The sequence below is a fragment of the Arachis hypogaea genome, chromosome 14, assembly GCF_003086295.3.
Source record: "Arachis hypogaea cultivar Tifrunner chromosome 14, arahy.Tifrunner.gnm2.J5K5, whole genome shotgun sequence".
Lineage (NCBI taxonomy): Eukaryota > Viridiplantae > Streptophyta > Magnoliopsida > Fabales > Fabaceae > Arachis > Arachis hypogaea.
This window is the reverse complement of record NC_092049.1, coordinates 127,321,079-127,339,514: the sequence shown is the minus strand read 5'-3', so window position 1 is coordinate 127,339,514 and position 18,436 is coordinate 127,321,079. Positions and strand designations below refer to the sequence as shown.

The following is an 18,436-nucleotide window of genomic DNA, read 5'->3' as shown; positions in this document are numbered from 1 at the left end:
CGGTTATGGAAGGTGTTGATGCGAAGCAGTTACATAGCCATCTACACAACATAAGACCATATTAATATAATTATACTTTCAATTTTACTTACTAATGAAGGATTATACTCTCTCTACCATTCAACAACAAACAATATTCTACCTGTAAATAAATAAATAAATAAAATGAGGTCCAAGTGAAAATATCACAGGCTAATCACTTTGATAAAACCAAAATGTGACCAATTACCACTTATAACTACAATGAGGAAAGGAACAAAAGATATATATTAAGCAATGAATATTCATAAAAATATATTTAAGCAAGTATATCAAAGTTATTGTCATTTTGGATACTCATCAATTCCTACTTTATACAAATATAAAATTATTAGAAGCATGAGTAGCCCAACCGGCCCATACCCAACAGAAAACCCGAGTATATATATTAGATGCATGAGAAACCCAACCCGTTGCCGAGACAGAAACTCTAGAGTCTAGACACTTTCTTATCTGCCTCCTCCCTCAAAACCGTGACTCCTCAGCAACGCACGCTTCTCTGTTCTGTGAGTTCTCTTCTGTTTTCTGCTTCTTATATCTGTTTTTGCCACTGTCATGCTGTAAATTATTATCTGCTTGACACTCTCTTCTGAGTAAATGATCGATGTTATTATTGGTATTATTCTTTTTATTGATGTTTTTTATTTTGTTTTTGTTTTTATTTGGATTTTCTTTCTAATGTATGTTTGCAAAAGTATAACATTATCAAAATAGGAGCGATAATATTTATTTTCTGAAAATTATTGATGTTATTCTCTTAATTTTCCAGTTTATATTATTTTGGTTTTGTCATAGTTTAGTTTGATTAATTCCTTTTAGAGTTCTTGCTGCGGGGTTAGGTTGATGGTTTTCACCGCCGGTTTCTTATCTAAAGAATAGAATCACCTATGTGTTCTGTTTTTTCAAATAACATAGTGTAGATACTCTCTTGTTGCAATTTGAATTTCGGTTTTTCTGTTGGATCTCTAATTAATAGTTTCATTTTAGACCATTTTTATACAAGACGGGTTCTAAACTGTCTGAATCGGTCGGTTTTATAAGTGTCACCGGTTCGGCCATTACGCTTAAAACGACGCCGTTTTAATGTTTATAAAGAGGAAAAATCTTACCAACATTCTCTCGCAGTCGCAACCACTACCTCTTATCGCAGTCACGCCCTCTTCTCCGCTGGAAAGGAGCTGTTACCGCCGACGGGGACAGACCGTGGGTGCCGTTGCCGCTTGTGTAAGGTCTGTATCTCGGGCCCCATCGCATCGTTCCTCTTCTCGCCGTCGCCCGAAAGTCTACGTCCAGCTCCTCGCCTCGCATTCGCCGTCGCGAAGGTTGCTTGTCGTCGTCCCTTCGATCTCTCTCTCTTTCTCAAGTGTCTTTCTCTCCATCCGAGTTCGGTCGTTTCTGTAGCAAAGGTTTGCTCTCTGTCCGAGGCTCCGAGCTAACTTCCCTTCCTCGTCGCCGTCACTTCCATTCCACCCTCGCCACCGGTAGGCACTGCTGCTTCAATTTATTTTTTTCTGTTTTGTATTTTTGCTAATAATACTGATTCTGAGTTGCCGGGTTTACTGATACGGAGTTGCTGATTTTGTGGAATAATGGTTGAATGATTTGGTTGAATATTTTTTGCTGAGTAAATGTTGTTGATGGCTAATTTTTTTTGGCTGAATGTTGAAGATGGAAGAATCACAAAGTTCTCAATTTCAATTTCTAAGATTCGGAGTTGAGTTTGTGTACTAGATTATGAGTTGAGATTGTGTTCTTAGTTGGGATTGTTGCTTATGTGATTCTGAATTTAGTTTCGATGCTGAGTTTGGATTCTTTGCTTAGTTTTTTGGTTTTTGGATTCTGAGATGTTGTTGTTGATACTTGATTAGAAGTCTTTGTTGAAATTTTTTGTGATTCTGAATTCTTTGTTGCCGATGGTTTGAGTTTTTGTGTAAGTTTGGGTTTTCCACTGTTGCTAATTACTTAATTATTAGATGTTATTGTTGAAATTTTTTATTCTAAATTTTTGTTGCTGATGTGATGAGTATTGTTGCTGTTTACTTGATTAGAACTTAGAAGTTAATTAAAAATTTTTATTGTGAATTTTTAATGGTAAAATATGAATAAGTTATGATGTGAAATTGTAAAATTTTGAATTTTATTAGTTTAGAAATCATTGAATTTGAATATTTGAAATTGTATATTGAATTTTTAATAATTTTATTGTATATTTAATTAAACCAATTCAACCAGGGTTCGATCCCGGTGGAACCATTGAACCAGTCACTTGACCGGTTCAATGACCAGTTCGGTTCTCGCAACCTTGGTCCCCAGTTCCAATTACAATTCCAGACGATGGTGGTGGTGGGACTGGCCATCACTCTCTCAAAGGCCTTCACTGATTTCTCCTTGGCACACTACTCCCTCCATCACCACCACCACCACCGCCTTCTCCTCTCAGCAACAAGACATCGGTCTCTCTCTCTCTCTCTCTCTCTCTCTCTCTCTCTCTCTCTCTCTCTCTCTCTTGCATTCATTCAAACATGTGGTCGGGATGACATTTTTGCTAACATATATTTGTTATTTGTTATTATGGTTGGACAGCGGCAGGCATCCTCTCTCTCTCTCTCTCTCTCTCTCTCTCTCTCTCTCATACATTCATACAAACGTGGTTGGGATGACATTTTTGCTAACATATATGTTATTTGTTATTATGGTTGGACAATGGCAGGCATCCCAACAAGCATTGATTCGTCCTCATCCTCAATAAGCCCGAGTTTCGAAAGACTGAAAACTCAGAAAGTCAAAGCTCTCGTCCACAGGTCTAAGCAGCACAGAAACAGAAGCACTGACAATGGTCGACCACGTGATTCATCGCCAAACCCTCGTTCAAGAGGAGGATGGGGGGACGCTGGAGGATCCTTCCGTTCTCTTAATTCTCAGGAGCTTGCTCCCGACACCAACTTCTTCAGTGTCAAGTCCTTCAGGGAACTAGGCTGCGCTGACTACCTCATCCAATCACTCCAAAAGCTCTCTTTCCCGCGCCCTTCCAATGTACAGGTACTTCTTTCATTGTTGGAGTGTGGCTCTTCATTTATTCAGTTTTATGTGAATCATAGTTACATAGAAATCTGGCATGGGAACGGTATTCAGTGCGCGTTATGCAATATATAAATATTTTATGTGAAAAATATACACATGCTCAATTCCGCGGATGAAATAGTACGTGGTACGCACGAATTGTTATGCAATAGATTATCGAGTTAATACTCAAAGTGGTCCTTGAACTTGCAGTCGAGCCTCAATGTCGTTCCTGAATTTAAAATTGCCCCAAATTTGTTCCTAAACTTAACAACAGTCGTCCCTGAGATACTTTCCGGTGACGGAATAATGATGTGGTTAGATGGAGGGAATGCTAAAAGCTATGCTGCACTGGTAAAATGTCGCCATTTCATTTTTGGCGCCCAAATATAACATAAACGACATCCTTTAGGGTATTTTGATGTTAAAACCCCTCATAATATCTGGCCCCGAGGAAGCTAGATTGTGGCACTCCAGTCAGCCATCTTGGTCTCACTCATTGGGGATCAGAGACAGGAAGCGGGCTGATCCATGAAGCTCAATAAACGCTTTACTCCAATGAACAAACGAACCGAATCCTTCGGTGTAGCTATTTCCTTTTCTCTCAAAAGGTCAGCTAGCTTAGCTTCTCCTAAATTTGGATTTTGGATTTGGATTAAGGAATCTAGACATTCTTGCCAGTCATAACAACCAGAACGGGTTAGCCTTCGGTTGCCCTGGGTTTTAACTCCCCACAAAATACCCTAAACGATGCCGTTTATCTTCTATTTGGGCGCAAAACATGAAACGACGATGTTTTACCAGTCCAATGCGGCTTCCAGCGTGGCTTCCGTCCAACCACGTTATCATTTCGTCATCGGAAAGTATTTCAGGGACGACCGTTGTGAAGTTCAGGGACAAATTTAGGGCAATTTTAAGTTCAAGGATGACATTGAGGCTCGACTGCAAGTTCAGGGACCACTTTGAGTATTAACTCTAGATTATCTAATTAGTGAATTCATGTAACTATGATATAAATTATAAACTGTGTGATTGCTTTTTAGTTTTTATGCTGTGGCTGATTTCTATACTCTATAATTTGATTTCGTGTAGGCCATGGCATTTGCACCTGTTATTGCTGGAAAGACTTGTATTATAGCTGACCAAAGTGGTTCTGGAAAGACTTTAGCATATCTTGCACCAATAATTCAGCGTCTTCGGCAAGAAGAACTAGAAGGACACAGTAAATCCTCTCCTCAAGCTCCTAGAGTTGTCATACTAGCACCAACAGCTGAATTAGCTTCCCAGGTTGTTTTGCTTCTCTTATTGAGCCCCATTAAACAAATATTCACTTTCAAGTCAGTGGACCACTTTTAACATTTTTTACCATGTTTCTACATTATTGTTTAGAATCATGTTGGTTATTCAAGGACTTGTCTTAAGCTTTTAGTTATTTTTTGGGTAATTTCAAAATATGAGGTTACAAAAAATCCAAGAATAGTGTGTCTACTTGGGATTCAAAGTATGTCTCATTATTTCACATGATAGTATTTGAAACTCAGTCCCTAAAATCATAATACTCGTGGATTACGAGTATGCAGGGCCATGCCAATCATCTGACTGCACAAACACAAGTTTAGAAAAAGATGTGCAGTTTCATCATTTGGAGAGTGGTATAACTTTTGTTTGTCAAAAATTGCTTGCAGGTCTTAGATAATTGTCGATCACTGTCTAGATCTGGGGTTCCATTTAAATCTATGGTTGTCACAGGTGGCTTTCGACAAAGAACTCAACTGGAAACTTTACAACAGGGTGTTGATGTATTAATAGCTACACCTGGCCGTTTTTTGTTCCTTATGAAGGAAGGCTTCTTGCAGTTAACAAATCTAAGATGGTAAAAGCTGATCTCATTTGGGTTGAATTATAATTTAGCGTTGGTAATGTCAATATTCTGCTATGTTGGTTTTATCATTGAACTAACAATGATGCCATTATTAATGAGATAATTATGATTTTGCTGACCTAACGGACGGTTGGAGTTAGCTTAATCTGCTATCAACATGCATAAAGCATCCAATATGTGGAATTTACATTCTGTTGGTGTTGAAACTTGAACAATGTTTGATATCTGGAATAGATGTTAGCCACTGCAGATATATAACCATTGGGATAACAAACTTTTCTATTTCAACACTTAAATTTTTGTTTCCAATACATTGAGTACTTCAAAACCTTAAAAAATTTCCATTATCATCTTCTTAAAAAACACCCTTAGAATATCTTTTAGCAAAGTCCCTAATAACATGTACTAGATTTCTATGCCCGTTAGTTCCACTATCAATATTTGTAGAATTAATGATATTTTGTTTTCCAATTGTATAATTTGACCTAACTATAATAATTTGTTGCAGTGTTGTTTTGGATGAGGTAGATATTCTCTTTGGTGATGAGGATTTCGAAGTGGCTCTTCAAAGCTTGATCAATTCCTCACCCATAACTACACAATACTTGTTTGTGACTGCAACTCTACCAAGAGATGTTTACAGCAAACTGGTTGAAATTTTCCCCGATTGTGAAATGATCATGGGACCTAGTATGCACCGAATAAGCCCACGCCTTGAAGAGGTACATTCCAGTTGAGAAAACTGGAATCAGTATTCCTGTATGAGTTGAGCATGAGAAACCATTGCTGGACTGTGACTTGTTCTTCAGCTTTATTTACTTTGTTCTGTGATGTAGGATATGTCACTGCAGCTTCAAAAATATAAAATTGGTTTCTTTATATTCTAGAAATTCTGGTTCATTTTGGTGTCAAAGCCATGTAACATATAATGTCCTTTATAAATCATATTATAAACTTATAATGCAAGTGATATTTCCAATATAAACAGAATTGATAATTGAATCTTGTACCATTTTAAAGAATCATAAAATTCACGGTAAATGGCCATGCTGATTATTTTCTCATTTGTTCAGATCATAGTAGATTGCAGTGGAGAAGATGGGCAAGAAAAAACTACTGATACAGCATTTCTGAACAAGAAATCTGCTCTTCTGCAGCTTGCAGAGGAACGGCCTGTTCCAAGAACTATTGTGTTTTGCAACAAAGTATTTCAATTCCTATTTATACAATATTGAATGTTTGTTGCGATTATCTTTTTCTTTTTATTTATTTTATTTGGTTTATAATTATCTGGAAATAATTTGCAGATTGAAACATGCAGAAAAGTAGAGAATGCATTAAAGCGTATAGATAGAAAGGGAGCAGTTATACAAGTTCTACCTTTCCATGCTGCCATGACACAGGAATCAAGGCTTGCCAGTATGAAGGAGTTTGCACGTTCACCGTCAAAACAAGTGTCCCAGTTTATGGTTTGCACTGACCGGTATTCATCTGTTTTAAACTAAGTCTTGCATTTACAGTTGTCTATTCTGATAATGATATAAGTAAGTAGGGTGATGAAAGCATGGTAACTTGTTGAGTGCAGAGCATCAAGGGGAATAGACTTTTGGGGAGTGGAGCACGTGATACTGTTTGACTTCCCGAGGGATCCAAGCGAATATGTGAGGCGTGTCGGAAGAACGGCGAGAGGCGCAAAGGGTGTGGGGAAGGCATTCATATTCGTGGTAGGCAAGCAAGTATCGCTTGCACGCAAAATCATGGAAAGAAATAGGAAGGGTCACCCGTTACATGATGTCCCTTCTGCTGTTACCTTCTAGTTTTCAGGTCGGCGATGGTTTGCAATGCATGAACTCATTTTTAGTGTATGAATGAAGAAAAATTCACGTTTGTTAGTTATGGTAATGTGCGAAATCCAAAGCAACTATTAATTTATTCTGTGCTATTATCTTATACTAGTATAAAGCCCGGGCGTAGGTAGTGTACATTATCTATTTTATTGTATTTATATATAGTTTATTTATAAAAAGATTAATATATATTTATATTCTAATGTATATATATCAACTATGTTATCTTGTAGTGACTATATATTCATTAATATCAATAGTTATTACTTTTTCTTTGAAAATTTTTTTCTGCATATCAATAGTTATTACTTTTACTTTGAAAAATTTTTCCTGCATAAAATTCATTATATAGAGTAAAATATTGTTCCATTCTCTATTTTTGATAGTCGAAATAAACTTTTTTTTTATTTCATATTAGTAGATTTCACTTATATGTGAAAAAATTATTATGTATGGGAATTTTAAAAAAAATTGTAATACTATGATATTGTTATACATAAAAAAATATTAAATAATTTATACAAATAGTTTTTATTGTAATTACACAGACAATGATAATTAACTATGTGACATCAACTATATATTTAGACCCGAATTTAACTAATTCATGAACTATATATTTAAATAATCCGTAATCAAATAACAAATATAAAAGTTGCATCAATGTGTGTTATTTAATATTCATGAACTGCGTTGAAGTGTGTAGTAAAATTCTAATAAGCATATTAAAAGGTCTTTAGATCATGTCGTTGACACATAACGAACTATATTAATTGAATCATAATATTTACCGTTCTTGTAATGGAAAAAATAATGGTTATCATTATATCACCAACTTTCTATCACAATACTACTTTTAGTTATTTTAAGTATAAAATCACTATTACATTACCAATTCTCAATCATAATGCTACTTTTAGATACCTTAAGTATAAAATCACTACAATCCTTCCTTCTCTTATCTAATATGCGACTGCAAAGAACAACTAAATTTCTAGCTGATATACACACATTAATTACATTATCCTGCGATTCAAATATATGCAATTCCAAATCCGGACTCCTTTGTTTTCATGTGGTGTGAAATATTCCTTTTCATACGATCCCTAAGTGTGGCTTGTTTGATGTGACAAAACTCATGGATCGGTATACTTAATTTATTTTATTATATTTATGTATAATTTGTTTATAAAAAGTATTAATGTATATTTATTAATAAGATTAATTTACTTAGTATATAGATAAATTAAGTGATTAACTTCTTTTGTTATATCAATGTTTAGTGTTTATTTGGATGTCATTATTTTAATAAAAAAATCTTTTTTTAATAAAAATGATCTTTTTTTTTTTATTTTTTAGTATGTTTGACAAATTTTTAGTAGTAAAAGTAAAAGCACTAGAAATTTTTTTTTTTTGAGAAGGTGCAATATACAATCTTTTTTTAAAAGATCTTTTTTCTTAAAAAAAAAGATATTTTTTATGTAATAAATAAACAAAAAAATACTTCTATATTATTATACCCAAACATAATTGATAGATAAAAAAATATTTTTGTATGAGATATCCAAACATAAAATTACTTTTACTTTTCTATAAGATCTTTTAAAAAAAAGATAACTCGAAAAAAGATATTTTCTTAAAAACTTACCCAAACAATTTTATTAAAAACTTAATATATATAAATTAGCATAGTTAATAATTTTTAATATGTTAGTTTACATTAATTTGTATATTTTTAATATTTTTTTTTCAATTAGTAACCTTTGAAGAAGCACATTTGAACTAAATCTATAAAAATATAAATACATTCCAATAAAAATTACTCAAATACCGCATAAACAAATTCCAATTACTAATTATATAAACTAATAATTTATTCTTAGAAGATTAAACATATTTATCATATAATTTCATTAGCATAATTATTTCAATGAAACAAAACAACAATTAAAATGTAGTTACTTAACATAATAGTTGATACAACAACATAATTAATATTTTTATTCTACTTAAACATATATAATTGGCTAATTTATTAAAGTTTCTGCCTTATCAATTCCAGTCTTTATTTCAAAAATTGTTTGCTTTTGCTTTGCATATTCAATATAAGATACACAAGTTTATCATAAAATATATTATTCTAGTATAAAAAAGATTAAGAATAAAAATTTTAATACCAATATTTTTAAATTAAGTAAAAATGAATACGATAATTTATTTTTAGACAATATTAAAAATAATATCACAAAGTAAAAAAATTACAGACCAAAAAATTATAACACTCTTCTATGTATACGTAAAAATTATAACATTTTTCTTAATATAGTACATTTTTTTCTCTTTCTTTAGGTGGAATCGTTAATATAATATTTTTCTTCACCGACTAAAATGAGATTTATAAAAAGAATAAAAATTAGACCAGATAAGAATCATGACTCATGATGCTATAGCCTCTGATAAACCCTTAAAAACAAATAAATATTATGTTTTTTCAAAAAAAAATTATGCACCAAAAAAAAAGGAAATAATAAATGTAGAAAGCAGATGGTGTTAATTATTATATTTGCTGGTATCTAATTGATCCCAAACAGTTGAACGGGTCTTCAGAGACAAACCTGTTTTCCCTCAAAAACACAAATTTATAACCACAAATGAAAGCACCAATAATCCATATTTTCCTCAAAATTTCTGAGGTCTCCAATCACTTGTTAATCATTGATAAATTACTTTGATTAGACAAATCAAAGACTTTGTTCAACACCCATTTTTGTCTTTTGAGGTTATGAGTACTATTCTCTCTTTTTGAGTTTCTCTTTAATCCTTAGATCCCGGGTTAAAGGAAAAAAATAAATAAATTACTAAAAACAATTTAGAAGAAAATAAAACACAAGGAATAAATTTCCTTAGCCTTGTTTTGAGTTATTGTTGAGAAAAGGAATAAAGAAAAAAAAAATATTTGCAAAATGTCATTCACAGGAACTTTGGACAAATGCAAGGCTTGTGACAAAACTGTTTATGTGGTTGATTTGTTAACTCTTGAAGGTATACCTTACCATAAAAACTGCTTCAGATGCACTCACTGCAAGGGTTATCTTACGGTATGTTTAATTCTCCAACACCCTTTTAAATCTTGCTTTTCAACTATGTTATGTTTATTTCTTTCATTCATTCATTCATTTCTTGTCACATTCTATTATTCTTGCCTGATCAACCATTTGTTGAAAGAAAGAACATAATACCTATCTTCTCTTAAAAACCATTTATCTCAAAATGTAAGCGGAGAAATATTTTATCTTCTAAAAACATATTTAGTATCGGTCTTAAAAATATCTGTAACAATTTCTTTTAGAATTCAATTTTGATGCAAAAAAAATTATATAGGGATTTAATCATATTTTTTTGAAATAATCATTCACGTGATCAATGTAAAAAATTATTAATTTTAATGATATAACATTATATGATTAAATGTACATGTAAAATTGATTTATACGGGATTGATAAAAAATTTCATGTAATTGAGTAAAAGCGACAATAATTCCATTATTGCTAATTTTGTTCATGTTATTGGATGAATAATGAGACAACAAATGATGAGACATTTTTTAAAAATAAAAGAAGAAAATAAAAAATAATTAGTGGTGAAAAAGCGAGAATGTCTACAATAGGATTGAATAAGATACGATTTGAAGGGTTTTGTAGGTTCATTGATCGGGAATTAAAAAAGCATCAAAATTAAATTTTTTCATTTTATTTAAAAATTATATAAAGTATAAAATATGAGTAGCTATGATGTTCTTTAATTATGCATTAAATTGGTTGCATGAATAATACTAAGTTATGTTGGTTTAGATGAGTACCTATTCCTCAATGGATGGTGTCCTGTATTGCAAGACACACTTTGAACAGCTTTTCAAGGAATCTGGAAATTTTAGTAAGAACTTTCAAACAGGTAAAGATTCATATTCTACAACATCATCTTCTGATTCTGTAGTTCTCTGCCTTCTATTTTTGCTCTCTGGCTAATAAACTGTGTTGCATTTTTTGCGACGATTAACACGACAGCAAAGCCTTCTGAAAAATCAAATGATGGGGTATGTTTACGATCTCCAGGAACCTAATAAGAATGTGCATTACAATTTTGAGTGGTTAATTTCAATTTGAATGATTTTAATTAATTTGCAGAACAAGGCTCCAAGCAGACTCTCATCCATGTTTAGTGGAACTCTAGACAAATGCTCAGTTTGTGGAAAAACAGTGTATCCACTGGAGAAGGTTTGTGAAAATTATACAAAAGGGACTAGTAACTTTCATCACAAACTTGAACATTTTATGCATTTATTATCTGAAAAATTATTGTGTTTAACTTGTAGAATTTGTGTGCATTTTGTCTGACAGATGCGTAGCAGTTAAAATTTCGATTTAACTTTTAAAATCTTTTGATATTACAGTTTTAAATAAGCTAATTCATTTTATAAAATTTATGCTAAATTTAACGATTTAAATACTATTATTTAATTTATTTTTGTGATTTTACGTAAAGTCTCGATTTTCTCTATTTTGCATAGATGTCGCTGGAAGGAGAGTGCTATCACAAGACATGCTTTAGGTGTGCTCATGCAGGTTGTCCTCTGACACACTCCAACTATGCTGCCCTTGATGGTGTCCTGTATTGCAAGCACCATTTCCAGCAGCTTTTCATGGAGAAGGGTAACTACAACCATGTACTCCAGGCTGCTAAGGACAAAAAGGTCAATGCCACTCCACCTTCTGAACAAGCCGATGCTGAAGATGGCGAGAAGCCGGAGTCTGAGGAGAAGAAAGAGGAAGAAGAAGAAGCAGCTCATGAAGAAGAAGAATCTAAGGAAGAGGAAGAGGAAAAGAAAGATGAGGACACTTAGAGTGGTTGTCATGCATTGGAGAAGCATATATATGAAGTCAAGTTCTTTTTCTTATTAATTAAAATTTTACTGTCTAATATTTTTTCTTCACATATTGCTTTTATTTTTTCGCTTCAATTTTTATGTATTTATATACAAAAGAGAGATGTTCAGTACAATATATTGTTTTGTTCAATTTTGATGGAGGTTTAACTTCTCCAGGATATGTATGTCATTACTATGTAATAACTTTTGATAGTAAAGCAGGTAATACAAATATACAATGTTATGTACAATTTTCTCTCTACTTTTCAACAACAACTAATTTTAATGGAGAGAAAACTTATATGCAATTGATAAACAAATTGATAATTAAAAATTATTAAATGATAATTTGGATCTAGAATAAAATAGTAAAGTGAGGAGTTAATTACTTTTAAATTAATATAGTGGGACATGCTGTTTATGAAAGTTACAAAATCAATAACGATTAATTCTTTATTTTATTACTTTACTAACTTTTTCACTTTAGATAATCTAAATTTTAATAATTTAATTAAATATGTTAAATATAAAGATAACTATTCATGAATTTTTATTTTTTTAGCAGCATCTCATTTATGTCAAAGCAACTATTAGGATGTATTTGTTTATAGATAGAAGTATAGGACACTCATACAATAATATAAAGACATAAAATTATATCTAGTAGATGAGACATGGACATAATATTGTGTTTAAAAATATTAAATTAGTGCATTTTGAGTCTGTTTGAAAGAAAATATTATCCTTCCTAATAGAAAAGATATAGAGACACTAATAAAAGATATAATTAATTTTTTATTAGTTTTATTAATTTTTATAATTATATTTTTTCTTAAATTTTTTGTATGAAAAAAATTAGAGTAAATTAAATTTTGATAATTTGTTCTTTCTTATATTTAGTTTATCATTAAATAAAATACAATAATACTAATTTTTATATCTCTATCTTTTGTATTTTGTTTTTAGTGTCTTATTTTATTTTTTTTAGAATTAAAAACAATTTTAGAGTTTATTTGAATGAAAAGATAGAAGTATAGCAGAAAAAAAAGGTAGAAACAAAGAAAGAGGAACCAAAGAACGTAAAATTTTTAATACAATAATATTAAATTAACTATTTATATAAAATATATATTAAAAACAAAATATATCTTTAAAAATAAATTAAACATTAGATAAAAAAAAGGAAAGGATAAAAAAGATGAGTGTTTTAAAAAGGATAATATGAATTTTTTTTGTCGTTTTCTAATTTTAATCTATTTTCTATCTAGGTTTTGGATCCTCTAAATTTTGAATTTCACTTTAGGGTAAAATGTGATCTCGCCATTTATTTTATAGGTAAAACAAAAAAAATATATATATATAAAAACTATTTAAAGGTGAGCACACTTTATTCTTTCAAATAAAAATTTAAAATTTAAAGAATTTAAATTTTTCTATCTGAGGACAAAGGAAAGATTTTTGAGTGGATTTCACACTCATTTTACACTCAAAATTTTTAAGATTTTTATTAAAACAAACAAAAAATAAGAAATAATTGATATTTTTTTCTTATTTCCTCCTCTGCTTCTTTTTCTTTTATTTTCTATTTAAACAAACAAAACCTTAGTCTTAATGTAATGCACTAATGATATTAGTAAAATTTATATGTCAGTAGCAACAATAACTTTTTACAATTTACGAAAAACATAAATGACCAACGTAAAGCTTTTCGTAACAGCAAAATATATTTAGAACCTTCTACATTAATAGTTGTTTTTTTGCAATTTGCAAATTGTGTGGTATCAATATTTCAAAAATCAGATTGAATTGGCCGATTCAACTGAGAATGGGTTCTTTATTCGGTCTAGTTAATGCCAAGAATCATTTTTAAAAAATCGATAAAAAATTGGTCAAATCGAAAGTTTACTGATGAACTGACAGAATTGAACCAATTTTTAAAACTTTTGGTCTTTGATCCAGATCAAAATAGCGCTGTTTTGATATTTGTATATATCTAGAAAAAAAATCCAATTCAGCAGAAATTCCTCCCCTTTCTCTCTTCCAATTATAACGCAGAAGAAACCTAAACCTAAACGGATCAAAGGAGCAAAGCCATTGAGCCACCATCAGCCCTCATCACTATCGGCGTCAATGTGCTCTTCTCCTCGAAGGTGTACTCTTCTCCTCGCATCGCCAGAAGGTTGCTCTTCTCCTCGAAAGTGTGCTATTTTCCTCACATTGCTAGAAGGTCGGTTCGGAGTTGCTGTTGGCGTCACCGGCTCTATCCTCGTCAAGCCTGCCTCTGTCTTCGTCGTCGTCAAGCCATCTCTCTCTCTGTGTCTCGAGTCATCTGTGTGTGTGTGTCAAACACACCGCGAAGTGCGAATATCCCTTTTCTGTCGTCGGACTCTTTGTCGTCTCTCTGTCGTCGTGGAATTCACAGGGTGATTATGTTATTCATTTCTTTTTGTTTCTTGAGCTCTTCAAATTTTTTTTTGTTAATTATAGTGATTCTGAATGGATATATTTTATATTTTACTGTTTTGGATTACGAATTTTGGTTGTTGGACAAAGTGTTTGTTTAGCGTCATTAAATCGATAAAAAGATATTTTTTTAATGAAAAATCTTTTTTATTTTTTAGTGTATTTGACAAATTTCTAATAGTAAAAGTAAAAGCATTAGAAAAAAAAAACATCTTTTTTAAGAAGTTACAATTTACATCTTTTTTTTAAAAGTTCGTTTTTTTCCTAAAAAAATATTTTTCACATAATAAATGAATAAAAAAATACTTTTATCTTATTTTACCTAAATATAATTGAGGGCAATTCACTTAAATAAATTGTTTCACCCTCAATATTACGTAAATACATTGTTTCCAAAACGAATACGCAAATACATTGATTCACGTATCTATATAAACCGCTACTGGCAGTAGCGGTTTACAGGTGAACAGAAACCGCTAGTACCAGCCGCGGTTTACGTGCAAAGGTGGCAGAACAGAAACCGCTAGTACCTGCCGCAGTTTACGTTTGATCTGGCTTGGTCATAAACCGCTGCTGCATTGGTGTGCGTGCGTTTATGTGCGTTGGTGTGCGTGCGTAAACCGCTAGAGCCTATAGCAGTTTACGTGTAGGATGGCTGCCTATATAAACCGTGGAGGCAGCCGTGAATTATTCATTTGGAGGGTTTGTGAGGTTGGTTAGAGAGAGGAAAGTCTAGAGAGAGGTCAGAGCAAGTTGAGAGCGGGTCCGAGGTATTTGAGCGGCGACCTCCGACGGGATATCATGGTAGACAGAAGGAGCTTGTACCGACTGAACGGTGTTGCGCATATTGCCGGTTCCATTGGTGACTAATGCGTGAGCATCTTTCCTATCTTTTCCTAGTGAATTTGCATCTAATTTGTTGAGTTTAATAAATAATTAATTATATTTTAGCCACTATGGATGCTACTTTGAGTCTTTTGCAATTCTGTTTATTTTAGGTAGCATTCGGCCGGATTTGATGGAGTTTCCGCAGAACAAGAATCAAAGGAGATGGTAGCGAGGAGCGACGCGTACGCGTGACTGACGCGTACGTGTGATTTGAAGATTTGCATAGCGACGCGTCCGCGTGACTCGCGAAAAAGACCATCGACGTGTACGCGTGGCTGACGCGTACACGTGACATGCGCCAGTGCAGAAAAACGCAGAAAAACGCTGGAGCGATTTCTTGGCTGTTTTGACCCAGTTTTCAGCCCAGAAAACACAGATTAAAAGCTGCAGAATGGACAAAGCAAGTGGTCCCCACCCATCAGCTGAAGACTTGTTAATTAATTCAAATTTAAATTCAAATATTATTTTTAGGAAAAGATATTATTTTTAGTTTTAGATATTAGATTTTAAATTATTAGGATTATATATAAAAGGAAGAAACCTTTCTTCCCAAGGAAGATCGAATTCTATACAAATTTACATTCCGTATTCCATAGCTTTTTACTCTGAACCATGAGCAACTAATCCTCCATTGTTAAGGTTAGGAGCTCTGTCTATTTGTATGGATTGATTTTATTGCTTTATCTATTTTAATTCATGTATGAATTTACAATTTAAGAATTATTTTCGCTCTTTATCTTATGAATTTGGGTGGAACGGACGTATGACTCTCTTTCTATTTGAGTTCTTGTATAACTTGAAAAAGCTCTTTACTTTAACAACAGCTTGAAAACATATTCTCCTAAATTTTAATTATCTAGATTTAACGAGATACGTGACATATAATCCTTTTATTTTTTGGTAATTAGAGTTTTTGTGGCATATAAACTGGAATTTGATCATGTAGCTTCTAATTGGAATTAATTGACCAAGGAATTGGCAGTTAATGAATTTTAGAGGAGACTAGAAAGGTCTAAGAAATTAGGGTCTAGTCACATATAGTTTGCCATAAATTAAATCGTACATAATTAAAATAGTTAGTAAGAAAAGTAAATCTGGAAAAATAGATAACTCTGAAGCCTTAACTGCCTTCTCAATATTTTATTCCCAACTTATTTATCTACTTATCTTTAATATTCTAAATTTACTGTTAATGCTTTTGAACTTCCAAACACTATTTTCTGTTTGTCTAACTAAGCCTGTCACTCAATTATTATTACTTAATCCATCAATCCTCGTGGGATCGACCCTTACTCACGTAAGGTATTACTTGGTACAACCCGGTGCACTTGCCGGTTAGTTTGTGGTTGTAAAAATCCGCACCAAGTTTTTGGCGCCGTTACCGGAGATTGACTGTGATTAACAACTATTAGTTGCTTGATTGTTTAGATTAGGCGTTTTAATTTTAATTTTATGTAAATATTGTTTTATTATTTTTCGAAAAAAATAAAAAAATTTTAAAATTAAAAAAAAAATTCCTTGTTTTCTTTTTTTCGTTAGCAAACCCCCTCCCCTGTTTCGTTTTCTTTCATTTTTTTTATTATTTAATAAATATAAAATAATATATATATATATATATATATATATTTTTTACATTAGTACTAATAAATTTTATTTTTAGTTTTTGAGATTAAGTTTGGTGTTATCCAGTTAATTTTATTTTAATGTTTTTGTTTATTTTTCCTTTTAATTTTTGACATTTTTTTTTATGGATAGGATCCAGCAGGACAGATCCGCATATGATTCCTCCCAATCGCCATAGATCTGCGCTACTACCTTCAGCTTCGCCAACCACACCTTCCGATAACTAGGTCTGAAACCATATGTCGCCTCCGTTGCCTCTTGCAACACCTTAATCGACACCAACGCATTAGCTCTAACCAATAGAAAGATTCTCGCACAGATGACATGATAATCAAGCTGCTTGTGGTCGCTCGATATCGATGTGGCCATACACGTGTGTGGTCCGTTGTACCTCCTAACTTCCCATGTGCTCTTCTTTTTCCGCATGACTATCCGAATCAACCACGTGCACCCGTTACCAAACTCCTTGCATCTCTCTTGGTATTTCAGATTGTCTGACTCCATAACCCTATACTCAACTCCACGCCGGATGCTGTAATCTTTTACGCTCAGCACGACTTCCTCTTTACTCTGGAACGATTGGCCAATCTAAAATTCAGTCAGAGGTGTCCCATCATGCATACCCTGCCCATCGAATGTTGCCTCTACATTCTGGTGTTGGCCGATAGCTTCCAAGTTCAAAGACGACAGGTGGGGAGGGTACTCTTGTGTTCCAGAACTGGAACCTCCATGGGTTGTACGTGTACCTCTTGGAATATCATCATCACTGTCTCCACCAATATCGACCAGCTCCTCATCCGAATCATCGTCACACAGCGCATTCTCAACTCCATCCGGTCCGGCCTCAAATTCAAAATCAGGCACAACAGGAGGCACACTTGCATGAACAGCCCCAGCATGTTCGGGCTCAAGAATCAGAACTGCCGCTGCTACCACAGGCATCGATGTCAAGGCACCACCGACTGTGGTCGACTGAGGATTCAGTGCCGATGCCCCGGAGCTCTCCACACCATCTTCCAACTTCGCAAGCAGCTCAGGTATCCTCACCTCCGAAAAACTACGCCAGCAGTGAAACAAGACCTGTAGGTCTTCATCCGACCCTATCACAAAGGTCTCATATCTCACACCAGTTGACACAACGACAATGGGAATCTTGTAAAACAACTTTTTTACCCACTTCGTCCCACAGGTACCGAACTTCCGTAATATGCTGAGCTTAATCTCTGCCAATGTACTCGAAGATCGGATAAAAATACTAAGCGGTTCTCTATCTGTGAATTTCACACCATGCCTTTTGCTCTTTTGAATTTTTCCAGAGCAGTAGACCAGAGCCACAAAACTATCCTCCCCTCCATTTGTGAATAACACTCTACCTCTCCACATTTGGCCCCTCCATGGTTTATATAGGCAGCCCCATTCACACATACTAAATGTAAACCGCTATAGGTTCTAGCGGTTTACGCACGCACATCAACGCACATAAACCGTTGCTGGCAGCAGTGGTTTATGACCAACTCAGATTGCACGTAAACCGCGGCTGGTACTAGCAATTTCTGTTCACCTGTAAACTGCTACTGCCAGTAGCGTTTATATAGATACGTGAATCAATGTATTTACGTATTCGTTTTGAAAACATTCTATTTACGTAATATTGAGAGTGAAACAATTTATTTAAATGAATTGTCCTATAATTAATAAATAAAATTTTT

At 33.1% G+C, this 18,436-nt stretch overlaps 2 protein-coding genes across 4 annotated transcripts; both read left to right on the top strand.

The window, feature by feature from the left end:
* The first annotated feature begins 449 nt into the window (after window positions 1–449).
* On the top strand, window positions 450–7,035 carry LOC112744062 (DEAD-box ATP-dependent RNA helicase 50). 3 transcript variants are annotated; one of them, XM_072214885.1, is made up of 10 exons: window positions 450–545; window positions 1,165–1,520; window positions 2,272–2,492; window positions 2,750–3,078; window positions 4,192–4,386; window positions 4,785–4,972; window positions 5,490–5,703; window positions 6,055–6,186; window positions 6,289–6,464; window positions 6,567–7,035. In XM_072214885.1, the coding sequence occupies exons 3-10, from the start codon at window positions 2,318–2,320 to the stop codon at window positions 6,796–6,798; spliced, it is 1,641 nt and encodes a 546-aa protein (XP_072070986.1). In that variant the 5' UTR covers window positions 450–545; window positions 1,165–1,520; window positions 2,272–2,317; the 3' UTR covers window positions 6,799–7,035. The 3 variants fall into 3 exon arrangements, 2 of the variants coding, with proteins under 2 accessions (XP_072070986.1, XP_025649316.1); XR_003813738.2 differs by having other exon boundaries at window positions 452–545; window positions 6,303–6,464; XM_025793531.3 differs by lacking the exon at window positions 1,165–1,520 and having other exon boundaries at window positions 452–545.
* Window positions 7,036–9,580: 2,545 nt separating this feature from the next.
* Window positions 9,581–12,004, top strand: LOC112744061 (LIM domain-containing protein PLIM2c). The gene is made up of 5 exons (XM_025793529.3): window positions 9,581–9,926; window positions 10,681–10,780; window positions 10,894–10,922; window positions 11,014–11,103; window positions 11,397–12,004. Exons 1-5 carry the CDS (start codon window positions 9,792–9,794, stop codon window positions 11,727–11,729), a joined length of 687 nt encoding a protein of 228 aa, XP_025649314.1. The 5' UTR covers window positions 9,581–9,791; the 3' UTR covers window positions 11,730–12,004.
* Window positions 12,005–18,436: the final 6,432 nt, after the last annotated feature.